Below are 27,174 nucleotides of genomic sequence, written 5' to 3'. Positions count from 1 at the left end.
AGTGGTTCATTCAGCTCACGGTTGTAACAGTGGTGGGACAGAACAAGGTGGGACTCCTCAGCGGCTCCAAATGAATTCACGTCCCTGTCCCGTTCCCGTGCTAGCGGACCCGTGACAGCTTCCCTGATTGGACCAAAGTTTTCAGCCTTGGCCAATCCCCGCGCCAGACAGCGTGCCGGGTCCATCCGTGCAGCCAATCAGAGGCGTGAGCGCTGACTGGGGGAGAGAGAAGAGCCGAGCTGCTTGTGACTGTTTCTCCTCATTTGAACCGGTGTCAACAAACAACAACAACAGCCCCTCGTCCCTGCAGCGCCTCGACCACCACTAACCCTCATATTAACACCACTCAGACAATATCTGCTAAACGTCCAGGAATCCAACCTTTCTCCCACCGTCGTCACATCTGGACTCCTGGCCGTCCCGAGACGCTGGTGCTCGGCTGCAGCCCGGCTGCGGCGAACCTTCACCCAGGCTAACCGAGGCTAACCTGCAGGGAGACTTCTCAACGGGCCGAGGCGAGTTCCTATCTTCCTGCTGAGGAGCCGGTGCTTGGAGCAGCAGCCTCCCCGTCAGGAGGACACCCTCGCAGGGGTGGTGGAGGAGGTATGACTGCGTTGGCGGGGTCAATATCCATGATGATGCGACCCACGCTGGCTCAGAACTACCCCCGCAGCGGCTTCCCACTGGAAGGTAAAGCATCACACTGCCACGGGGAGCGGCTGGAGGTGCACACAGGACACTGGAGTGAGAATCACTTTTTACCACAGACTTTTCATCCAGTCTCATACTGCGTAAAAACACAGGCTTTATTAGTATATATATTCTATATATATATAGATTTATAGCAATTATCAAGAGTAAAATCTTAACTTGACTCTTTAGCTGACATATTTCATTATTTAGTCATAATTCTACTCACTATTATTGCATGTTTCATAATGAACTCATTGTCCATACTTTTGTTTTCTCTTTCACAACAATTTTTGTGTAGTTCAAGCAACTTTTAGCAAACTTTTCTGCAGCCTGTTTGCAATTATTATGCTATCAACAAAATGTTTTGTATTGTCAGAAATAATTTTACAATTTCCCTGGGATAGTTTTACAACTGTACATGTATTTCAAACAGTTTTAATGAGAAAATACTGATTGTCAGCCATTTTATGCAATATATATGAATGTTTGCATGTCAGTTGAAACTTTCTGGATCACAGTGGAGACATTGAGACGCTCTTATTATATTTTGATTCAAATGTATAGTGTCCACCCCACTGGGTCAAGGCCGAGTCAACCAGCTCGGGGGAGTGTTCATCAATGGCAGGCCTCTGCCGAACCACATCCGACATAAGATCGTGGAGATGGCCCACCACGGCATCAGGCCGTGCGTCATCTCCCGGCAGCTCCGGGTCTCCCACGGCTGCGTGTCCAAAATCCTGTGTCGGTACCAGGAGACGGGCTCCATCAGACCCGGGGCCATAGGAGGCAGCAAACCCAAGGTAAAGAGCCCGAGAGCGGGGCAGAGCCGCACAGGCTCCCGTAGACCAGGGATGATGAAGCTTTAACCCTCAAACCATCAGAGGCTATATTTTATTACCTATTATATTTTACTTTCATTCACCTTTTAATACAACCCTGTGTAGTGATACATATATAACAGCAACCTGTTCAAATTAGTCATAACACTCTGTTTGCATTGTGCCCCAAGGGCCCCATCGAAGTGAATAAACAGTGTAACTTTTCTGACCCTTGAAGCAGGGAACAACACCGGACGTGGACAAGAGAATCGAAGATTACAAGCGGGAAAACCCGGGTATGTTTAGCTGGGAGATTCGGGATAAATTACTGAAGGATGGGATATGTGACCGCAACAACGTGCCTTCAGGTAAAAAGGGCAGAAATGACTGGATATTCACATTATTATTATTATTATTATTATTATTATTATTATTATTATTATTATTATTTTACGACTTAATACTTCAAATAAAAGGAATATCAGACCAAATCATTTAAAAAACATTTAAGTGCTGAAAAACTTTCTTTCCCTTCAAAGATTCTGACAAATTTCTTTCAGTATTTCAATTTGTAGAGGTTTTTAATTGTTTATATATTTAATGTTCTGTCAGTTTGTGGATATCATTGATATTACATATTTATATTGATATCATTCTTACCACATTTGCCCACTTTTTGACTTTCACAGTGAGCTCAATCAGTCGCATCATGCGGAGTAAATTTGGGGTTAAAGGCGATGAGGAGGAGGATGAGGATGAGATCGAGAGGAAGGAGTTGGAGGACCACGACCGCAGGGCCAAACACAGCATTGAAGGCATCCTGGGAGACAGATGTGAGTGAAAACTCTTCAGGTCGTTGTTGACGCTGAATAAGTAGAAGTAGAAAAAGAAAGTTGTCTGTTAACTCTAACTGGAGTTCTCTTCTTTTCATGCCCATGACCTCAAAGTGTGTAGACACACACTCTAGAGCCCTGTTGGATCAGATCTCTTCTCAGCGAGTCCATGTGATTTTTATTTAGTGTCCAATGCTAAAGTGTCTGTGCTGTGGGAAGCACCGGTGAAGTGAGAATTTAACAGCCGTTCTGTCCATGTATAATCTGCAGCTGGTGTGGTTTCCAGTGGATTAAATTATAGAGCAATACAATCCCATTTTGCAGAAACAGGAGGGATCAATACAACGCACCTCCAACCTGTTGAATGCTTTTGAGCTGAGTTTAAAGTGGAGAAGCTTTTATTTGATAGTACAAACCAGGAGTATGTGAAGTTTTAGCGTGCTGTAAACTTGTTTGATGGGGGTGGAGAGTGTGTGTCGTCCTTTGTTAGGAATTCTTTATCGACCATATCTCTCCCGCTAATGCTTTTCCCATGAGGCCATACCGTAAATCAAACAGCAGGTGATGACCCTGCATGTGCGGGAAAAGTGTGTGTGTGTGTGTGTGTGTGTGTGTGTGTGTGTGTGTGTGTGTGTGTGTGTGTGTGTGTGTGTGTGTGTGTGTGTGTGTGATGTGTGTGTTCAGCGGTCTTGTAAAAGCTGTTTGGATGAACAATCATGTTACTTTAAGTGTGGACATAAGGATGCACGTATATATTTTAAAAGCTATTTTATTCTCCCGAATAAGCAAATTGCAGAGATAAGGCGTTGTAAATGCTTCCTCTAATATTTAAGTGTAATGCCTTAATGAATTATAGAAACATAGTTCACATTACTCTGAGCCAGTTGGTTGGACATTATTTTTATGCAACAAATCGATTTTTATTAGTGTCTCAAACGGCAGTGTGCACTATAAAACATCGACCACCTGTACAAGCCACGTTATTCAGTCTCCCATTCAGCCTGTGCATCCGGAAACCAAGGGGAATTATTTTAAATGACTTAGATAAGTTGCCTTTAATGCAATTTAGATTATATTTCGAGTGGATTTAAACAAAGAGGAATATATTGATACATTCTGATGTGATTTGAAACAAATGTCACTGTTTCATTTATATTTAAATTTTAGAACAAATATTTTTCTTGCCAACAAAGAAATATGGTAATTTTGCAGTGTAGGCGCAAGCAAAACTTTTTATTTTATTTTCGGTGTAAACTGTATGAGGTGTCAGAGGCCAGAGAATAATAACATTACATATTCTCCTCACAGACAGTAGCTATAAGTGGAGATGTGGACTCATCGCTCTGCAGCTACATTAAAGCTCTAATTAGCCCGTTTTAATGTAATTTCCTCATTTTTAACCTACGTCATTAGAGTGGAAATCTGTCCTGCTGGTACTTTCCAAATTATTACAGCTTCCTCAACGGGCACATACATCTTCTCTTAAACAAACACGAACAAGCTGTGGCCTCATCAGAGAGTTTGGCATCAGATAATAAACTGACAACGACACCGTTTTAGTCGATTAAACCAATTTAAATGTTTTTACTTTTTACCCGAGAAAACGTCATTATTCTTAATAACTCGTAGTGTCGGTGTGTGACAGGCAGCCAAATAATTCCAGGGAAAAACACTGGAGGGGATGGAGGTTGGGACCGTTCAGGCTGGAGATGTTAGAAAGAAAATTTAGAAAAGTAAAATAAACGTTTTATAGTTTAAAACTTGCTGCATGGCCAATTAATAAGACAGCACTGCGTGTCCAACACTGGCACCACAGTTTAAACACACGCACAAATGAAATATTCAAATGTGTTCCACCGCTTTCCTTTCACTTTTTAAAAGAGTTTAAGCAGGGAAATGTCAACATGCGTCCCAGGCTCCTCTGTGACACTGTCTCCATCTCTGCGTCCGTGAAAGAGCGCAGGAGAGACAAAGGACAAAATGTCCCCCAGATGAGTTGATCAAACATTTGTTCAACGGTTTCCATCTCCGGACAAAGACACGCCTCGCGCGCACAACGGGACGCTCACGGATGAACTTGGGAGACAAAAGCGCGTGAGTCCATTTGGGGCTCACGCTTGGGCTGCGCGCGGACAAAAGGCCAGCTTGGAAACAGCTTTGGCCGCCGCGAAAAGAAGAAGGAGAAGAAGAAGGCAACCTGTTTATAATTCAGTCCGAGGGGAGGGGAGAGAAGGGCAGAGGAGAGCTCCGCCACAGAAAAGCCCGACAAAACACATTATGAGGGCCGCAATGAAGGATGAATTATTCAGGGAGCGGCCCGGCACGGCACGGTTAAGAGGGCCAGTCCATGCAGCACAGAAAATGGCCGTTTTCACCTACAAAATGTTCCCCTTTTGGGGTCGCCCAAAGAACGCGACTGCCATTCACGGTGACAATGGAGGCCTCTGAAATCCATTCACGCAGCGCTGAGGGATGCGCGCTCGCAACCCAAACTTGCGCACACGCGGCTGTGCAGGCTGCGCAATGAAAGTGCTCACCTCGGATTTAAGATGTGCCATTTTTTAAAGTAACAAACTGTGTGGCGGGGTGATGGAGAGTGCGCACGTGCGTTTGTTAAGAAAAGGGAGTACAAAATGACACAGAACTAACATATAAGTCCATAAGAAACATTTTAGGTCGCCAACATAAGATAAAACTTGTGTAATAGTTTATAATAATAATAAGACGTGACACTGCAAAGTTACACGCTCATTTGCAGTGTTTATTTGGTTTTCCTGACGTCAGAAACCTGTGCGTAATTTTCTATCTCCAGCGCTATAAAATGGAAAAATCAACAAAGTTGGAATGAGTGGCATTTGATTGAGTTTGGTGGCTGTGTTTGTCATAATATTCAGACTGTAATTGGTCAATGAGACTAAGTGGATGACGAATAGCACCATGCCATCTCCAGCCTCCAACTCATGCGCCACGATTCTTTGATGAGGGCCGGCCCGTGCCCCCGCGGACATTAATAATGTCTTCTAAATGATGTCGATATTGTGCTATGTCACATTTAGCTAATGACGGAGGGAGTGTATTACAGAGTGTTTGCGGTGAATAGGGACCAATGTTCTCCCCGGAGAGCCCCGGTCTGGCCCGGAGCGCATGCTTCACAATGGGGGCCCCGGCCACCCGTCCTGCGCTGCGCACAGCTCCGAACAGCCGTCCCCTCCCGCTCCTCCTCCTCCAACTCTTGCTCCCCCAAATCTCTTCAAGCAGATTAAATCGACTCTTTTATTTCATCTCACTTTCATCTGGAGAGCAACACCGCCCCTCTCCCTCTGTTTCCTATTCTTCCTCTCTGTTTCTCTCAGCCTGCGGCGCACTACTCGTTTAATATCTGGGCTGCGTCATCCGGAGCGCACAAAGGAAAGTCAGTGCTGCTCCGCAAAGTTTCTAATTAAGTTCTTTATTAACCTTCTGCCTGGTTGATTAACAATATATTTGTGTTACAATTACAATATGTGAGGCCCATAAAAAAACCCATGTCTGGTCATTATTGGTATAGAAATAGTTTGAGCAGTTTTCACTGTCTGCTTTGGAACAAGGCATGTAACTTTTCAAAACAAGACATTTTAAGTCGATTTATCATGGCAACAAAAAAAAATTCACACCAAACTATCAAAATCACACCTTTAATTTGATTCTGTATTCGATTTGTAAGACAATATCAAACCAACATTTATTTGCCCTGTTTTTCTATGACCTGTTGCTTATCCCTGATTGGTAGCAGCTTGTTTGAATGGTGGCTTTAGTGCATTAATATTTGCAGTTACATGGTCAGAGGTGAGAGTTAATTGGAATTGTAAAAAGTCATGTGAACACAGAATGTTATTAATAATAAATATTGAATGACTTAAGTATTAATACAGTTGTAATCCAAGGCCTTATTTTTTGTAAATATAAATATAAACCAAACCACATTTTCTCCCAAATCCCTGTGCAATAAGTAAATATGAGTTAAAATCCATACTCATAAAAATACCCCACCCCTTCTTCTTCTCTTCTCCACTTTCTATCAAATATTTATGTATTTGGCAGTAATGTTAGCCCTCCAGGCCTGTTGCTGAGCTGTACCAAAATCCCAGCGTCATAGTAATTAACCCTGAAGACAAAGTTAATGATTAAAACAGTCACAGTGTCCCTGCCCTCTCCCCCTCCCACCTCCTGCCTCTCCCCTCTCCCTCCTCCATGCTCCACATTTTCACAGTGTATCTTTTAGGGTCCATACTTCGTTAGGTGAAATTAACCAGATAATACAGAGGAGCCTTGTTGAGGGCCGACACACACACGCATGCACACACACTCACGTTCACACTCACACACACACACACGTACACACACATACACACACACATTCCATGCACTCTGCAATACAAACAGTCAAAGGGATAACTTTATTTGGTGAAAGGGGATCCTGGAAAGGGCTAATTGAATAAGCCCGGGATCTTTGAAAAAACCCTACCATGGTGAGCGCAGTCATCATGTCATAATTAGGTTTATTGAGGTGCATTCCTTCAATCTGCCTCCATTCTCCCGGCCTCATTGTATCCACGGCCCAGGCCAACGACTGGGGGACAAAAGGGAACCGTGAGCAGACAATACATGAAAGAGCCATAAAGATTTAGTTGGCTTTGTCGCAGAAACGGAGCAGGACTTTGTTTGTGTAAATAATGCGAGTGAATGAAGAACTTTGGGTCTCTCTGCCACTTGGGGTGAAGGATGGCGTGCTGCAAATGCAACATGTGGGCACACACTGGATGAGTGCCAGGCCCATGACGTAGGAGAGGAGAGGAGAGGAGAGGAGGAAAGAGGAGGAAAGAGGAGGAAAGAGGAGATGAGAGGAGGAAAGAGAGGATTGAGGGGAGAGGAGCGAGGGAGCAGAGGTGGAGGCAGAGAAGGTGAAGTGTGTGTTTGGTGTTTGCAGAGGCATTTGAGCTGAGGTTGACTTTTCACTTTGTACTTGAGCTGTTTGTAGTTGTGATCTGAACATCAGTGAAACGTCAACTTGCTCGACCGCTCACTGACAAAACCATTTCTACAAGATAAAAAAAATTGCAAGGGATATTTTACATGTTTTACAATTGCGTATAAGTATCTGTTTTTGCATATTAAATTAAAATCACAGAAGATGCTCCCCAACACACAGACTGAAACATTTAAAATATGATTTCAGCACGTAAAGCATAACTTTAGGTGATGAGTTAATTCATTGATTAGTTGATGGACATAAAAGTACATGTCAGCTATTTCAGTATCAGTTTGGTCGTCCTCTGTTTCAGGCTCACTAATATGAGGATTTGGTGTTTTTATCTGTCATCGTCTTTGGGTTTTCCAGTTTTGGTCAGACAGAACAAGACGGATGACGTCACCTTGGACTAGAACATTTTATTAATGGATGTTTTTTACATTTTCTTGCATGCTAGAGACCAAACAATTAACCAGATAATCAAGACAAAAATCAGCAGATAGACTGAGAATGAAAATAATTGTTAGTCGCAGCCTCAGTAATTTGCCAGTTGCTGTATCTGTCTCGTCAAATGTGACAAAGACGGAACCAATAAGGTCTCGATGGACCCTATAATAGCTATTGGCTATTACTGGCCTATAAGCTGAGTGTCTGGTGAAGAGGGCTCTGTCTGTCCGTTGAAAGAATGAATGTATCACTCAGTGAGTCCCTGGGCACAAGGGCAAAGGGGGGCACGAGGGCCAAGTGGTGAGCACCAAATCACTCTCCTCTACCCTGGGGCTCTCTCCGTCTCTCTGTCCCTCTCGCCTCGTCCCGCACTCCTCCCTCTCCCGTGAGTTTTTTTCTAATAAGCCCATGCATGATGACTATTCAAGCATGAAAACATAGTTATCTGCAAATGAATGGCTGCTCTATGCTTCATTAAAGCCTCTTTTTCCTTTCACACTCTTATTGTGACCCTCTGATATCAATTCAAAGGGCAATTAATGAATGCACACCAACTTTGAAGTCAGGGTGATTTCTGAGTGGGAGGGGAGGGGGGCGCTTGTGTGTGCGTGTGTGCATGTGTGTATGGTGGTTGGAGGGGGCAGGGGGCAGGGGGTATTTGGGGTATTCCCCCCTTCAAGACCCCGAACTAGCGCCCCAGCCTTCACCCGTGATGGACTAGCCACATTGAGCTGCGAGCGAGCGAGCCCCAAAGACGGTTTGAAGGGAGTGAAAGAGTGAAAAGGCCCGCCGAAGGTCAAGTAGAATGGCTCGCCTTAGAATAAGGCCCCTCTTTATCTGCTGCAAGTATGCACAACAGCTGGGGGAGGGGGGGCAAGAGGGGAGAGAGGTTGTTTTTTAATGTGCATGAGTGTGTTTGTGTGTGTTTGTGAGAAAGTAAGAAAGAATGTGAGTGTGGGTGTGGGTGCTTTTTTCCTCTCGTACATTTGTGTGTTGGGGAGCGTGATTGTTTTTAATGTCTGTGTATGTCATTGTGTGCGTGTACTTGGGGTTAGGGTCGAGTGTCAAAGTTTGCCGAGGCCAGCCAGAGGCCAGTAAATGCAGCATCTACGCTGCTGATGGGGGACAGGCAGCTGTCAATCACCTGACTGATGAGGCCTGACTTTCTTTTAGAGCTTTGTTAACTAATTAGACGAGAAGGCGTTGTGTCGCACAAGGGAAAAGAGGCTTTAAATGTGTGTTGATGCCGTAGTCGTGCCATGATGTGCACACTCTCAGACAGGAAAGCATCAAGCAGGCGCAGAAATGGTGGCATCTCATAGATTAATGTTGTACACATAATTGTATTGGTCTTTGGGTTTTACAATGTCAGCTGTAAAATGCGGTGTGCGATGAGAGTCATCAGTTTTGCTCAGGTTCTTTGAATGAATGTACCACTCTGTAGAATTCAATCACAGGTATTTCCTTCTTCCAGTGGGGATTCACTGCCAAACCAGTTCCTTATTCATGTTTACCATCTGAAAGTTCAGGTAAAATCACTCCTCACTCATTCAAAATGAATGCAGCATTATACATAACATTACCGCTATTCTTAATGTTCCACTAAATCTTGTTATGTGTGCATCTTTGTAAATTGTGTAAGGTAAATTGCACCGGTTCAAATTCTTCACTGTTCAGTAACTTTGAGCGTGACTGTAATATTCAAAGGGTAGTACGTCACAGACAGTTGCGGTGGTGTGTGCATATGGACTGTGGAAGATTAATAGCTGCTGTTGTTCGTAGAGGCAGCCTGACTGTGCCAGGGAGAGGATGAAGTCCTCAAACCTCCTCTCTGTCAAAAAAAAAAGAGCTTCAGAATGACAGTGAACTTGTTCACAGCTCACCTTGTTGGATCTCAGCATGTTCCCTACTGACTGGAGCTGAGCTCGTCATTTTCCACTTTAAAAAGACAGAGAAAAAGAAGTGCAGGGTCACAGGGCCGCAGCGGGTCGCTGTCCCCCGGCGCTGCACAGGAAACAGGGTTAGAAACACATTTAGCTTTAAATGACAGGTACTCATTTCCCACTCCCCCACGGACACCCCTCACATTTACAACTTGTCATGTCATTTTTTTTGCACCATAACAAGGCAGTGATTAACGACAGTTTGCTCACACGTGGCAACGCACATCGGTTTTTTTTGTTTGTTATATTTTTACACTCACGTTCTAACAGACACACACACACATATACACACACACATAACTCTGGCACACTCATTTACAGGACAGCTGTGAAGGTTGAAACTCCTTCTTAGCAAGTCAAGTGAGTTTGACTTGACACACACACTCACAAACACACACACACACATTCTCTTTCTTAACCCACCAGAAAGAGTCGCAGATGGGTCCATAAGCTGTCAGTAAAGCCATTATTCGGCCCAGCATCTGCCTGCCTTGACTTCTATATACTGTTTAATGCAGTCGGCCAGTCACTTAGTCCCCTGGCTCCTGAATAGGAGCAGCATGGTCGGCCCGCCCAAATAAATGCTGCGTTTGTCTCCTCTGCCTTTTGTTTTGTGTTTTTTGAGAGGGGTAGGTGGAGAGAGACTGAGGGCGGGGAGGGGGCAAATGTGTCAGAGGCTCAATTTACCCTCACTATTAACCAAAGCCTCAGAAGAGTTACTGGGATGTCCGAAGAGGGGTGTAAATAGTCCACATATGGTCAGTTAATTCCCCCAAGTCCCAAAATCCAAGTTTGACATATCCCCTTTCTCTCACTCTCTCTGGCTCTCACGCACACATGCATACATTCTCAATATGTACTGTCTTAGCGGACATATTTAAGCCTTTGTGTCCCCATCCAACTGCCCCCTTTGAATTAAAAAAAAATCAGCAATGCCAAAGTCTTTCCAACAGTCTGCTTCAGCTGAACCCTTCTCCTGGTTTTTCTCTTCCCTGGGATGGCGTTGCCCAGCGGGAGCCATTTTGGGCTTTCTTGGCTGCGGAGAGGTTGTTTTGGCTTGGAGTCCCATGCACTGTGTGCCTCTCAGGGCTTCAGTTTGGTTAAATTAAACAGTTTTCTTTTCTCCTCTTACCCTGCTTCCACCCACCCCCACCAACTGCTCGTCTCTTATTTTGTGGCTTAATGCTTCTCCGCTCCCGGGCCATCTTGCAGAGGCTGCTTTTTGTCCTACTTAGATAATTTTACCCTTTTAAGGCTCATATTTTCTCATATTTCGATGAGCTGACAAGAGCCGGGACCACGTCTGCAGCCCCCCGCTCCTTTAAGCTGAGGTGGAGCAAAAGTATACAGAGAGAAGTCAAGTGTTTATGGGGGCTATAAATACAGCGTTTTAAGATATAGCATGTATATACAGGCAGGGAGCGATATGGGTTAGAGTGGATAATTTGATTGGCCAAGGCTATTTGGCGGTGCCAAATCGATGTGATCAGATCTTAGGGATAGCGAGGCGATGACGGCAAACGGGGCACTCTGAAACCACAGGTTTACAAGGCTGAAAAAGATCCGGGAGGCAAGGGAAAGGTTTCTCCCCCATCTCTCCTCCTAATCCTGCTATTCTTTGTCTCAGTAAGAGAGGTAATATACAGTATAACCTGATGCTGATTTGACTTTATGTATCATCATCACAAATATCATTTCGGAAAGTGTTGTGCATGTGTTTGTGCTTGACCACACTTAGAGGCATGTGAGCAAGTTAATGGATGCTACAGCGGAGATGCCTCAGGGCTGACAAGTTTGGTCACATGGGCTTGGAGGACTGCGGTCTTTGGGCGTGTGTGTGTGTGTGTGTGTGTGTGTGTGTGTGTGTGTGTGTGTGTGTGTGTGTGTGTGTGTGTGTGTGTGTGTGTGTGTGTGTGTGTGTCTGTGTGTGTCTGTGTGTCTGTGTGTCTGTGCATGTTTATGAGCTCTTAAACTAAGCTGTGTGTAGTAGTTAACTTCACAGGAATAATTGGGTGGCAGCCTTCTCTGTTGACACAACTCTGACACCAAAACACCCCGCATGGAATCATATTTTATCGTTGCCACGTAGTTGATGTTTAATCAGACATGTGATGTGTACGGTAGTGGAATAAACTTTTTTTCTTTTGTAAAACAAAAAACTAAAGTATTCTTCAGTTCTAACTGACTGCTGGGAGTCGCAGGTATTTAACTTTTAGGGTCGTTAGCGGTCGTTGAGGTTACCTTACCACAATAAAAGTACTGAGAAAACTTTTATCTTTTCTTTTTTTAATATGCTTTTGTTCTTACAGCAATCCAATCAAACCAAGCTTTTCAATGTCCTCAACAGACACACTAAAACAGCAGGTTGCTCTGGTGACTTCAAATTTTAAATGTGTCAGAACAACTGTTACCCATAACCAAAAGGAAATATTTTTACCATCTGAAAGTCACGCTGAAAGTTTTCTTTAGTGTGGAGATTACATGTAACATGTTGAATCCTATCCTTATTAGGTTGTGAAGTATGTTCAATGTGTTTAACAAAATTATTAAAAAGTAGATTAAAAATAAAAGGTTATGTTTGCAATGCAAATACTTATTTGCTTACCTACAAATTCTAAATATTCAGTTGAAATGACAACTTATCTGACTGATTGCTAGAATGATTGTTACAGAATATTACAAACAGGTATGTGGTGCTAAAAAGTCATAGAAATATTAAGAAAAGAAACAGACAGGTTTTAGAGTAAGTGAAGAAGAGAGTGAATATATCGTGAAGGACGCACTTCCCTTTCACCTCAACTAGTGTTCATGCATAAAGGGCGCACAAACTGTGATTATACTACGCCTCCGCCAACAACAACAACAAAAACACAGATGCCCAGACAGACTATCCCCATGGGTACATTTACATCCACAACAACAGCCCCGGTTGCCCCTCTCTACTGCCCTTCCCACCCCCTCAGGTGCTCTTACAGTTCCCTCTGGAGGAAGGGGGTGGTTTTTTGGGGGGAGGGGGGAGGAAGGGGGTAGAATGCCCCCCGGCTGTGCCCCCCATCTACCCCCCACCCCTCTCAGCCCTCTGCAGAACCTCTTTATGCCCCCCACCCCCTCCTCGGCTCCCCCATGGGGCAGGTGACAGCCCTCCACTGTGAAGGGCCGAGGGAGCCATGACGGATTCCACAGATGGAGCGTGGAAATCGCCGGCAAAGACCTCAGCTCTGTGGAGCAACAAAGAGCCGAGAGTCAGAGAGAGAAATATGGGTGGAAAAGAGAGGGATGGGGAGACAAAGAGCGGGTGAGGCAGGAGGAGGGAGGAGAGGGTGGTGCTTGTTTAAGGAGGGTGGTGTGACAAAGTGCAAAAAGTGTGTTTGTTGGGAAAAGTAACGAGTTGATAGTGTTAGAGGAGAAAATGTGCAAAGTCGGACGGCTTCCCCTGTTTTCTGAACGCTGGTAGCCACTTTTTTTTTATCACCTTATGTTTTAGATGTGTCCGCCACATGATTTGCAGTCTTGAAATAATCATGTTGCATTGACCGAGCCTCCCCACAGACATTGTTATCGTTTCATTCCATCATCTTATCTTGTTGTATCTCAACATCAAGAGATGTAGCGAAGTGGAGTGAAACAAATGAGCCCACTTGATTCCTCCATAAAGGATCTGATTCAGGATTTTATCACGACCAGACTCCCGAGACTTCGTAGGTGCCACTCTGTCGCTTCTTTTGAAAAGTTCTGGAAGCCCCGGTAGCAGTCATAACCAATAGGTAATTCCAAAGTGATTAAGGATTTTGCCGGCCGCTTCAGCTTTCCCAGGGCCCAAATCCCTGTGAAATGCTGAGGAACGTGCATGCTGCTAAAGTCGCAGGGGGAGAGAGTAAGCATTCCTCGCAGCCCTCCTCTATGCAGGAACTGGGGGGGGGAGGCTCCGAAAGGCCTCATCTCTTGTTTTTCAGCCATCCTGTCCAAAACTCCAAAGCCCTACACTCCACACCCCAAATTCCTTTTCACCTTCTGAAACATGAGCCAAATAAAACGTTTGTTATTTGAGTGTTGTCGCCCACAAAGGCTGATTGGTTTTGTCACTGCATGTTTTTTCACCAGTGATGAGGAAACAGTTTGTACAAAGTTCCAAAATCAGCTGATGAAAATGAAAATCAAAACCTCTATGGTCATTTTGCGTTTTGTGGTGTGTCTTAAATTCTAAACCCACACACAGGTTGCTTAAGAGCTCGCAATCTATGTGTGCAAAATTGCAAGATATTCAACAAAGGCTTAAGGCAACATCTCCATTTATCTCGCTCCCCCCTTTGAAAATATTTTACTTTTTGCCTTCCTCATGCTTGAATGTTTCTTTACCAATTTGCTCCTAATGCATGTTAAGTTGACTCCCACTGCTATGTGTTGCGAGGAGAAAATCGCTGAAGGGGGAGAGAGGATCAGTTTCACATGAGGGGCCCTGAGCTATTTGGATTCTCTTGTATTTTATTGTTGCTTCTGAGGGGGAACTAATACAGTGTTGCACACAAAACTTCCCCAATGCTGAGGGGGAATTAATTAAGTGTAACACAAAAAGTGGGGCGCTTTGGCCTTGGTGAACTTAGAAGGGAGCCAATGGAGTGTTTGAAGTAGTGAGTTAAAAACCGAACTGCTGGTTTATAGAACATAGAGCACAATAGTATTAATACTGATCCGAGACAGAGATGAAAAGTAAGAATACAAAAGCTGTCAGGGCCCATGACATCACCGAGGTTCAGTGAGGCTGAAGATCACACTTGATGAAGAGTCAGAAGTATATATTGTTATATTTCTTAAATTCAAGGTATTGATTCAGCTGGTGCTGGAAGATTAGGTGCTTAATAAAATAGTCAATCAACAGAAAGTCAATCAACAGCAATTTTTATAATGTCTAAATGTCGTGTTACAGCTTCTCAAATGTGAGGATTTGCAGTTATTTCTCAGTTTAATGTAATTGGAAATTTAATGAGTTAGGGGATTGAACTCTAACTTGAATCTGATGTTCCTTTTCTGCTGTTTTCTTACATTTTACAAATTAATCATCAATCAAATAGCTAACAATTGAGTAAAATGGTCATAATTGTTCAAAGATGAGATTTTGTATCCAAAGATACACACACACACACACACACACACACACACACACACACACACACACACACACACACACACACACACACACACACACACACACACACACACACACACACACACACTCACTCAAAGAATGGCCCCTGGATCCAAATTAGCCTTTTGTGTGGCTTTTAGTCCACCAGTCCTCCTGTGGTGCCTTGGGAATCTTGTCCAGTGGGATTATTCCTTAGGCTTGGAATATTCCTCCTGAATGGAGGTCTGTTTGGCTACAAGACCATGAGGAAGACTGATGGTGCCCGGGTGTGTGTGTGTGTGTGTGTGTGTGTGTGTGTGTGTGTGTGTGTGTGTGTGTGTGTGTGTGTGTGTGTGTGTGTGTGTGTGAAGAAAGGGAAAAAAGCCCCTTTCCGTAAGAGGGTTAGGTCAAAACAAAACAAATCAGCTGACATTTCACAATTATGCTGATTACTCAATATGATGCCTCCTTGTCTCCTTGTTAATTTACACTTAAGACCAGATTTGGGTTTATAGCATTGGTCTCTTATCTCTTTAACTTGATTCCAAAGGTCAGTGACACTACTGAAGATGTTGATTGGAAATACTCATATAGTTTTTGAAAGCAACCTTCATCATTTGAGAGATGGACAGCGTCAACTTTTACCAAATGAAACATGTGACATCAGGAGGAAAACTTATCCGGACCCTGTCTGTCTTTTTCTTTCTCCCGCGTTGTAACAGCGAGTCACTCAGACGAGGGTTCGGACGTGGAGTCGGAGCCCGATCTGCCACTAAAGAGGAAGCAGCGGCGCAGTCGGACCACCTTCACCGCAGAGCAGCTGGAGGAGCTGGAGAGGGCCTTCGAGAGGACACACTACCCAGACATCTACACCAGGGAGGAGCTCGCCCAGAGGGCCAAACTCACAGAGGCCAGGGTGCAGGTACGAGAGGACACCTACATGAAGACTGTCAGTGTCACAGTCGGACACAATGTCAGATTTACAGGAACTCATGCTGACGCTTGTTGAACACAAGATCATTTTGATAAGATCAAGGGTCGTGATTATTACCTTAACCACAAAGAGAACCATGAAAAGTTAAATCATAAAAATAACACACACACAGACACACACACATACCTCTCATCCTCTGCTCCCAGGGGCCCAGTTAAGACTTTTCCTTTTTCTGATCTAGAGTCCAGTAAATTCTCCTCCACAGGCTCCATATGGGAAGTGTAAGCAAGCCCAGCATGAGCTCCATACCATATGGACACGGCATGTCACTCACACACTCAGTGCAACCAGCCATGACACACAATACACACACACACTAACACACACACAACCTTTTCGCACATCACTGTCTTCAGCCTCACACCCAGATAGAACTGTGAGAGAACTTAGTAGTCAATCTTCCTGTGTGTGTGTGTGTGTGTGTGTGTGTGTATAGTCCAACGAGAATCACTTAACACACACTGATCAAACATCATCATTATCATGTTTTCTAGGTGTGGTTCAGCAACAGGCGGGCAAGATGGAGGAAGCAGGCAGGAGCCAATCAACTGATGGCATTTAATCACCTGATCCCAGGGGGTTTCCCGCCTTCAGCCATGTCCAGTATCCCTCCCTACCAGCTCTCTGACAGCCCCTACCCCCCCTCATCTATAGCACAAGGTAGGGCTCAGACTCAGTTCATTAATATTGTTAATGTTATTATCGTTGTTGAGGGTTCACATAAACAATCGTTTATATAAATCATATTTGTCTTTATGAGTTTGTGGAGAGAAATTGAAACAAAGCTTTGTTCATAGCTTGTTGACAATGCATTTTTTATTTTATACTGTTACTTTTCAAAAATGTTCCAAATTTGAATTTTGGTATAAAAAAAAAAATACCCCAGACAAACAAGTTCAATTGGATGGACACAAATTTCCAGTTTTTTTTCATTGTCAGGTTTTAGTGTCAGTTTCAGTTAATTGCGTTGAACCTGTGAATGTAAGCATGTTACAGAGTGAAGCTCTAAGTTTCTTTTATTATTTTAAATAAACATTTTTACACGTTTGCACTTTTTGAATTTCTTCCCTGAAATTAATATTTTTAAATTACACAAATAATATTTTGACCCAAGTCATTTTTTTTATTACATTACCATTATTTCTTAAAATTGTAAATTTTGAGTCATTCTTTGACATAAATATAATGTAGAACACTCTTTTACAACTTTCAACTGACGAACCTTGAAAGCGTTCTAATTTTACCCATGATGCCTTTGTTTGTGTCAGAGCCGCCCAGCACGGTGCATCGGCCCCAGCCTCTGCCTCCCTCCTCGGGCCACCAGGCCTCTGGACCCGGAGGACAGGGTGACGGAGGCTCTGCCTACTGCCTCGCCTCTGGACGCCACTCCTTCTCAGGCTACTCCGACAGCTATGTGGGCCCCGGAGGACCGGCCAATCCCATGAACCCCAGCTTAGGAAATGGCCTTTCTCCACAGGTGAGGCTACATATGTGTGTTTGAGGTTTTTTAAGTCACAAATCAAATGGGGATTTAGCTCATAAAGTATATGCTCCAATAATTAAATAAACTTTAAATAATTTTGTGTTGAGATTAAGAATCTTTTCCTTCGCAAATTTTAAGAAGAAGTCTGTTGAGACTGGGATTTTATCAAATTTACAAATAGTCTTAAAAAGCTTAATCCTAAAAAAAGTATATTTTAATTGACAACTTATATTCAATTGATATTGAAAAAACACAAAGTTAATTTGAGTCAAAGGATTTAAGTTTGTCAGAGCACCGATTAGGCAGGAAAAGATCTGTGTTAGACTGAACATGTCTCTGGAGACTATAGGACAGTTTGACATGCCACACAAGAGCTGGAGAGAATTTGGAAATGATTTCAAAGAATGAAGCCGTTTGATGTATGCAAGATTTATCTCATCAGTCACACAACTTCATAATATATCAGCTTTAAGATTTTAAACACGTGTTTAAATAATGTTTCTCCTCGGTGTAGAGAACATACATAAACACACTTATTGCTCACGGATTCATTGACTCGCCTACTTTACACCACAAACTGTCCACTCTTCAGTCACACGCTCCTCGGCAGAAGTGGAGGACGGCTTCACTCACTCTAGATGACTCTAGAAGGATGGAGGACAATTGAGCGTGTGACAAATGAGAAGTGAAAAGACAATTACAGACAATTATCTCGGCATGAAGTCCCAAGGTCTCCGCACCTAGACAGAGGGTAGCGCAGAGGAGACAGACGAGTTAGAGATCCTAACAGGCAGAAAATGAGATTTCAGCCTGCCACGGTCGGACTCCTCCGAGAACAGGCCGCAGCAGTGCAAAGACACAGTCACACTTGCGCGGATACACACATGCTCGCAGGTTCACACAATTACAGACACACACTCGCAGTGTAGATAATTGATCAACTCCATGACATTTTAAGGATCAGTTAAGGATTTTGCAACATCTTTTACACAAATATTACATGACATGGTTGAGCAGCATGGCTAAGTCCGCTTCAACCCTCTGTTTAGATTGGAAGATTGATTACTGTATTTTTTAATTATTTGAAATAAAGTAGAGATACGAGGTACTAAGGGAAATATTTGTTCATACTAGCTTTTAATTTTTTAATCCTTGGTTGTGTGAGTTTGGGGAAAAAGTGTGTGTTATCAGTGGATCTCACCAAACCTCTTTTGCTGTGGTTCAAAGGATAACCATCCTACTTGTTTTCGATCACACAGTGATATACTGCGTCATGCATATAACATATAACACTAAATGTATACACAGTCCATCCCACTCAACCCCCGAGGGAAGCTTCTCTTGATTGAATTCTTAAAATGTTTGCCTCAACATTCCTCCATGTGAAAACAGAGGTTCTAATTTATTTGTATATATTTCATATGCCGGAGAAGGAATGTCCTGCCTTAGATGTTGCCACCCCCCCTCTTCTGGTCCCGACATTCCCTGCTAACTCCTGGACGCTCTGATTTAGGCCGCTGGCAACGGCAGCGCTCCAATATGAAACACCCTTGATGGAGCCATCTCATGAGGCAGGGAGAGGCATAGGAGAGACAGAGGGATGATGGGTAGAAGAGGTTAAAGAGCAACAACACAAAAGTCACCCAACTCCAGTCCGTTGTCAGTTAACGGACTTGCTACTCGTGGCGTGTTTCAGCCTCGTGTTATCCCCGCTCTCTCTCGCTTTAGACCGAAACCTCCAAATGCAGGTTAATTTTTTAGGAAAATGTTACTTGGCATGGGAGGAAACACAGCTCCCTCTCCCAAATCAACACAGACTCCTCCATTCACCTCCCCTACTTGGGAAATGATTTAAGCAGGACCATGTGTGTATGTGGATGTAGAATAATATGTCACTTAGAGGGTCGAGAGGATCCAAAGAGCAGCGTACCTGCTTCTTATTAGTACAAATGGAGGAGCCTTGAGGCCTTTGCTCTGTTGGGAAGGAGGTGGGATATGATACATATTGAGGTGGCAGGTTATGTTAGAGTTACTCTCATAAGTAATAAAGCCAGTTTCAATTCCTTATTAATGGTTTCTGCTGAGCACTTTGATGAGCGATAGGTACATTCAGTGAGCGTTGAAGAGGGGGGGGTCGGTGGTATTGCGTCTGTTTTGAAACCACTTGAAACGCTTTGCCCCACGGCTGTTTCCATTCTCTTCTGGTTGAGGAATATTCACCCAAATTCGATTATCTGGTCGCTAATAAAGACCAGGTCAAGAGCTAACGGATTTCTCAAACTGCAAACCTATTCCGGGGCTGAACCAGACCAGAGCTCACACAAACCTTTTTCTCTCATGTTATCTATGTCGACATATCTCTGTCGGAGATAAGCTGTTATCTCGTGCCATGGGTTTTTGGAGCAGTGTCAAAAAGGAATTGTAGAATAAGTGGAGCAGTGGATCTGAGACAAATTGCTTAATTCTTCCTCTCTGGTGCTATCTCTGTCTGGGACAGGCTCGCTGGGAGCCTTTTGATGTCTGCGACTGGGGGATTTCCTATGTGTGTCTGAGTGCGTGTTTGTCTTGCTGTCTGATACACACTTCAGTGTTTGTTCGCTAAAAGTGACAGATTTAATATATGATAAGTCCTTGTCGGAAACTACAAACACAATAGAAAACACGTCTTCCACATGTGGTGCTCTATCTCTCTAGTCTTATCTGTAAAGAAAATGTTGTCCTTATTTACAGCCTGGTGTTGGGGTTGGGGACAATCACTGTAGTTACCAAACGTCCACATTGTGTTGGTGAAATTTACCCTGTATCTTATAATTTTGATGATGGAGCAAATTAATGGAAGGTGACCATTCCATTGTCGTCTGCTCATTTTCAGCACAAGTTGACTTATACCTAAACAGCAAAAAAAACACAACAACAATTTAATTTCTTCTTTCCCTTCCTCCTTCTCTCGTCAGGTGATGGGTCTGCTGAACCCAGGCGGCGTGCCACATCAGCCCCAAAGTGACTACGGCATCTCACCTCTGACGGGTGGCCTCGAGCCCCCTGCCGGCATGGCCGCCAGCTGCAGCCAGCGCATGGACCACATCAAGGGCCTGGAGGGTCTGACCAGCGTTCCGTCCATGTCCGCTCTGCCCTCCCTGCCCAGCTCCCAGTCCTATTGCCCCCCCTCCTACAGCTCACCGGGCTACACTGTCGACCACGTCGCGTCCTACCAGTATGGCCAGTACGGACAAAGTAAGGTCAATAGACTTCACCTTTTTATTCTCACCTTTTACCTCTACACCTGGACACTTGCATTAGCAAATTTAACTGCAACATACCTTGTATTTTTGAGAATTTGCCTGTCACAGGGCTTAGAGATAATATGACCCAAAAAAACCACAAAGCCACATGATTTTTTTTCTAAAGATCTATGACCGTCGGGAATTTAAAAATCTTAACATTTTGCTTGTGCAAACCAATCTGCTTTTATTGTGGCCTTTCACCTATTTTCAGTAAAAGAGTTTAATTTGTTTATTTTTTTGATATGGAGATTGCTCATTAATCAAGTACTGTAAATGCGACACAGTTTACTGTATAAGTTAATTTTCATCTGTTGACCCTTGCCAGTTTTTACAAGGCAACCTGAAATTAAATAAAACAACCTATCTTTATATAATTCCAAATATCTAAAGATAATTCCTGTGAATTATAAATACCATCCAAACTAACCACCCAAAAAAACATGATTAAAACACTACACCCAATAAAAACAAGCCAATAACCCAGGATCGAAATACATTATAACAATCAAGTTATATATCAGTGCAACACTGCGATACAATACAAACCTACAGATACAGATGTAAACTTAATACTTAAGATACAGTGGAATGATTACACTTTATAACCACATCTTAAGTTTGTATTTAAAGGTCCAGTGTACAAGATTTAGGTGAAAGGGATCTATAGGCAGAAATTCAATATAAAATAATCCTAGTGATGAATTGTTGATTTCTTTACCCTTGAATGTGTCCTTTATATTTAAATACTTTATATTTACATCAGGAGCGGGTCCTCTCTACGGAGGCTGCCATGTTTTTTACAGTAGCCCAAACTGGACAAACTTAACAGCTTTTGAGTTTTTATGACAAGTGAAGGCTACCACAGGTTCTCTGTCATGTTTGGAAGGGGAGGGTGAGGTGAGGAGTATTCAGCTGCAACATGCAACTTCACCAGTAGATATCATTAAATTCAACACACTGAACCTTTAAAGGTTAGATAACTATTATTGTTTCTTAAACCAGCAGGTAAAATATTCTGATAGTTGGTATTTCTGGCTAAGACGACTGTTTGCCCAAACTTCCTATGCATGTGCTGCACAACACAATCTCCCATGCCCTTGTTGCCCTACCACTGCTGTCCCTCTGCATTATAAACTGACTCAGTGGGGGAGTTGCGAGGCCATGTAAAACCCTGAGGCAGGCAAATATTTAAAACGAATTATATCACATAGATTGTATTTTCTTACTATGTGACAGTGAGACGAGGAGGTCTGAACCAAATCAACCAATCTAGTATATGATTATCGGGCACTCTGTTAGTGTAGCAGTCCACGACCCTTTAACCTCAAATCTCTAGCTTCCAATGACTGGAGGTAAAAAGCAGCTGTACATGCAACATAGGTAGCTGCAGTACAACTTGTTAAACAGAGCCAACATTTGTCCGGGTCCAATCATGCAGTCTCAAGTGTTGGGGTTAATTGGGCAGATCTGATTCCACCTCTGAAGCAGTGGGGCCGATGCTGATACTGAACTCTGCGGTCAGGTATACTGTCGAGTCAGCTCCCATCAGGGTAACGTGTAGCTGCAGTGGTGTCTGATCGCCCTCCTCAGACTGTTTGCCCTCAGAGAATACTTTGCTGTCCAGCAGTGAGAGGCTCTTTTCACTTTACATTACTGTTACTTTAAGGGTTAAAATCAACTTCAAACAAATCTCTGTCTAACTTTGGAAGCAACATCGTTCTCTGGCCTGGCGTGATTACAGTGGCCACCGTTTCCAATTTTGGTCTGCAGGGGGTTGACCAATCAGGCTCATCCACTGACCTTGTGGCAACCTCGAGACAAGCGGGCCTTCAAAGAGCTTGGAAACGGTCCAGTGAGTCTGGCAGCATGTAGCTCTGTGGGGCGGCAGGTATCAAGTGAATATCTAACTTAATATCCGAGAGCAGCAAATGTCTAATGAAATATCTCGGTCAAATATCTCAAAGTGGACAGAAAAAAAGAATTAGAGTGACACACATGAAAACCAACTAGCATGTGGCATTGTGCATGTACACGCAAAGGCTGAAAGGCAGCCACCGGGACAGCACATGCACTCAGCGTACACCTCCACAGCGGTACAAGACTGAGCAGTCCATCTTGATGTGATTAATCAGTGCGACTGGATAGCTGGTGTGCTGTTGGCTGTGGAGCAGCAGAGGAAAGGTCCTTTCTGGGGGTGGACGGATCCTAATAGCCTGTGGCAGGGCAGCTATTAGAAACAGGTGCTAGGACTGAGGTCAGCTGGGGAAGCAGCGCTGCTGCTCCAGGTTTCAGTGCAGAGTAAGAAACTGGTCCACACTGCTGCAGATTTTGATGTCATGTAGCTTTAACTGGACGGCCTCATAGAAATCACTAATGTTAATGAATAAAACACTTATTTGCAGTTTTTTAGGTAATGTCTGTGCTGCGAAGGAGACGAGTCACCTGTTAGTCAGTGTAGCCAATACCACAGGGTCTTTCTTTCTGATGTTTTTTTTACCTGTTCAGCCATGCTGGCAATTCCAGCTCCAGAAAGCAGGAACATAGAACACATCACTTATTGTGCATCAGAACATAAACCTAATAACTGGTCTCAGAAGAACATGGATTTTTGTAGCTTTTCTTCAAATTTGGTACAAATATTTACTTGGACTCAAGGATGAACTAAGTAGATTTTGGTAGTAAAAGGTCAAGGTCACGGTGACCCCACAAAGCACGTTTTGCCTTGTGAAGGTGATGACTCTGGCAGCCGTGAAGGAATCCTTTCCATTTGGCAAAAACCTTCACTTAGACTCAAGGATTAACTCACTTGATTTCTTGAGGAGATGTCTTCAAATTTTTTACAAAAATTAACCTATGTTCAAAGATGACAGGATTACATTTTTGTGGTCAAAGGTCAAAAAGTCACATGACCTTGAGTTGTTTTGAACTCAATATGTCAGGAATGCCCAAAGGAAATTTCATTACATGTGGAACAAACAGTGGCCCAACGTTTTTTGCCTTGTGAATGTGATATCTCCGGAAAGCCTTGAGGGATTTCTTTCACATTTGGTAAAAACATTCACTTGAACTTGGATTTCATTTTGAGAACCAAAAATCAAAGGTCAAGGTCACAGTGACCTCACATCCCTGTGAATGTGATATATTTGGACTGCCAATAGGAGATTTCATTACATCTAGTACAATTCACCTGGACTCACTGATTAGATTTTGGTGGTCAAAGGTCAAGGACACGGTGGCCTCAGGAACATGTTTTTGATATCTCAAGACTGCTTAAGGGAATTTCTTCCACATTTAATCAGTTGTCACTTGGACTAAGGTTTCTAGATAAAGTGATTACATTTCAGTGGTCAAAGGTCAAAGGTCACAGTGACCTTATATGAATCTGAAATATGTACACGGAAACTGCACTGGTTGGCTGAGGCATACAACCACAGTGTGGTAATTCTAGTTCAGCTTATGTGTTTTCCAAAAGACACAATAAAGTTTGTTTCTGAGTGAAATGTACACATTTTGCCCCTTAATTGTTTGGGAAAGGATTATATAACAGGTCATAAACCAGAGCTGAGGAAGCTCTTTCCTTTCAAGGGCCTTTTTAATTTGAATAACATCCTTAAACCGCAAGAGTCAATTTCATAAAGAGCTGCTCAGAGAGATGCAAATGTCAGTGTATGTCTCCTCAAAATGTGAAAATCCCCAGGAACTTGAGCAGAGGAAGTTTATTGTAGTTTTGGGTTTGTTGTTGCTTTACAGCTCAATGATTTCTTAATGTTTGTTGTCAGGCACATCAACTGGTTCCACCTTAAACAGCTTTACAAATATATTCAGTTCCTTTTATTTACTTTTCATGTCCTGAATCCTCTCGTCAAATGCCTGAAGGAGTTTTGCGAATTCAACATGCTCAGATGTTACTCTTTTGCAGAGTAGGGAAATGCATGCATGGCTTGCAAAGACAGAAACACCTCCTTTGTATCAGACTCGGCAGTCACCCGGTCCCCACATACAAAAATGGTTAGATGGGCAGGTCTGGATATGTCTTTTGTTTCATCACAGGCCAAAGAGAAAATTGGAAATATCTCCCAATGTCGCTTAGGTTTTTTCAGTATCTTGTGCCACATCAGTAATACTCAGTACTTTGTTTGGTTTATGCAGCTTCGCATAGGAGGAACTCCTTCACAAATTATCCTCCCGAATGAGGTTTCAGCCTCTTAGCTTTAAGCTCGCTTTCCGCAAAACTTGCCTGCGTTACATTGTCTCTGTCAGATTCTGGTCTTGTGAAAGCACACAAACATGCAAATGTCCTACGATCCACTTACAAACACAAATACAAACAAAGAACAAATGAAAATAAATGCATTGTGCTTCACAAACAAATACAGCAGCTTTTACACGTACGAAAAAGACACATAATATCACGTGTCTTTCCGATGTGATTGTGCTGAGGATCTTCTTACAAATATCCACCTCCACAACAGCAGGTGGCGCTATGAGTTGATTGAACATTCACTGCCAGCCACTGGTTGTGATATAATGCAGGATCTACTGTATATAAAGTAGTCTACATAGAATATGATACATGTACTCTATTCTACAGCATTAACAGGATAACATATTCTTCCAGTTTGTATTATCTCTGCCTTAATGCAGATTTAAACTTTTATTTACTTTGAGCGTCTTCACAGTTCTGTTCTCACGTCTCCCTCCATTGACCTTACACCCCAAACCACTGTTAGCACATGCTATGCTAACAATAGCCATATGTCCGTGGAATGGCACGCTAAAACACATGCACAGAATTTATTACAGCCATATATCTCTTTTATCATCCCTCCATCATTCCATATTTTAAAAAACCCTTCACTGGTAATAATTTAACAAGTTTTTCATCCTTTGTTTTTACAGGTGCCCTTCCTTATCTGAGGCCTGAAATCACCTGATCAGAAGCTTCGGACATTTGTGTGTACAGCCATGGAAGCCGTGAAAAAATCTGGACCAAACTTTTTACTGCCATTTACCAAGACTATGTTCTCCACTGTTGGACTTTGCATGATTAATTCCCGGTGGAGAAATGGACAAAGAAAAAAAAGCAAAGAAGGGACCACAAGATGGAATATCAGACCAAAAACTGTTGATTGACTGTGAACTTTGCTGCATCAGTATAGTCGATGAGCAGCAGAGATGTCAGGGACCATCGACAGCGACCAAACTCCATCTGTGGACTGCAGGGGTCTTTGTAAGGACAGCAAACCTAAATCTATCGTCACAGACTGCCGACGCTCGAAGGAACATGTTTACATATCTTAGGGCCACATGAGTTCATATGAAATTCCACGTATCTCCGACTTAATCCCTGAATTGTATCTGCTGAAGGGCGAAAAGAAAAGGGCTTTGTTGATTTTATTGCATTTATTTGAGATCTCTGCATCCCACTCATGGAGATGAATTCCAGAGAGAAAGAAAACAAAAAAACAAATCTGTGGGTTTTATTGTATCTGAAACTCTAATGTACACCACATCTGTACTGCAGAGATAGAGTTCATTCAAACATTCCTCCTAACCCCCTCCCTCCCCCGCTGTCTCCCTCTCTCTCTCTCCTCTCTGTCCTTCTGTCTCATTGATGTTTCGGACGGTGAGACGAGGAATCCTGGGCCTTTTGTAGTTTTTAGAGCGGAGCTCGGAGAAGGTCAGGAGGTGACTTTAGGGAAAGTGACAGATGAGAGAGCAGTGGAGGGCGGTGGCGGAGAAGTGGCTGTAAAGGCGTGGGTGGGGGATAGGCAAGATCGATCACAAGGGTTGAAAAAAAAGAGAAAGAAAACCCTTTAAAGATCCTCTCCTGGTAAGAAAAAGCCCCCAGGTCACAAGTCACGACCGAGAGACACTTGAGAGACGGAGAGAGTTTAGACTAAAGACGGCCACTCTCCCAGCTGACTAGACGTGCAATATCATGTATCTCAGAGTCAACCTCACCATTAAAACAGTCAAACAAAAAATGTCTTACGAAACGGTTACTCTGGATCTAGTTTGTAACTCTGGAACAACACATGTGCCTTGGGAGGCTCTTGGGTCCAAAACAAATAGGAAACATTGTTAATGTTGCTGTAATTGTACACCGAGGGGACCACATTTGTGAGGACTTAAGCGTCATGAGGAAAAGAGCAAATTGAGGGAATAGCTATGTAAACAGAAAATGACCAGGAATGACAAAGCCAAAAAAGTATTTTTTAAATGTTTTGTGTTGCTCTGGACCTTTTTTGTTTCCATTTTGAAAAAAAGTTGGATGTAAAAAAAGAGTGTTCTGATGCATTGTGGACATATTTATCATCACAGACGTATTGTGTGTCAGCAGTGTCGTTCTCCACGTTGTACAAGTGACAAACAAACTTAATTCATCAAGTGCCTTCACGAGCGCTCTTGTTTTGTCTATGTTAGAGTGAAGCAGCCCTTTCATTTCTTTGATATATTTTTTGTATTATTTGACAAAGCGATGTGACATATGTCATGTGTACAAGCGCATTATCTCTACTATTTATAATAAAATCAAAATTCTGAAAA

The 27,174-nt window shown here is 43.1% G+C and overlaps 1 protein-coding gene across 10 annotated transcripts; it reads left to right on the top strand.

Annotated features, from left to right (window-relative positions):
• Nucleotides 1–216: 216 nt before the first annotated feature.
• pax3b (paired box 3b) lies at nucleotides 217–27,174 on the top strand. Of its 10 annotated transcripts, none has more exons than XM_035154256.2 (9): nucleotides 217–744; nucleotides 1,258–1,493; nucleotides 1,753–1,807; nucleotides 2,201–2,344; nucleotides 15,587–15,786; nucleotides 16,353–16,518; nucleotides 17,127–17,335; nucleotides 20,296–20,575; nucleotides 25,525–27,174. In XM_035154256.2, the coding sequence occupies exons 1-9, from the start codon at nucleotides 606–608 to the stop codon at nucleotides 25,557–25,559; spliced, it is 1,464 nt and encodes a 487-aa protein (XP_035010147.1). In that variant the 5' UTR covers nucleotides 217–605; the 3' UTR covers nucleotides 25,560–27,174. The 10 variants fall into 10 exon arrangements, with proteins under 10 accessions (XP_035010147.1, XP_035010140.1, XP_035010146.1 ...); XM_035154249.2 differs by having other exon boundaries at nucleotides 219–744; nucleotides 1,753–1,879; XM_035154255.2 differs by having other exon boundaries at nucleotides 219–744; nucleotides 1,750–1,807.

Source organism: Hippoglossus stenolepis, chromosome 4, assembly GCF_022539355.2.
Source record: "Hippoglossus stenolepis isolate QCI-W04-F060 chromosome 4, HSTE1.2, whole genome shotgun sequence".
Classification (NCBI taxonomy): Eukaryota; Metazoa; Chordata; class Actinopteri; order Pleuronectiformes; family Pleuronectidae; genus Hippoglossus; species Hippoglossus stenolepis.
The sequence above is the reverse complement of the archived record's forward strand: the minus strand, read 5'-3'. Positions and strand labels throughout refer to the sequence as shown.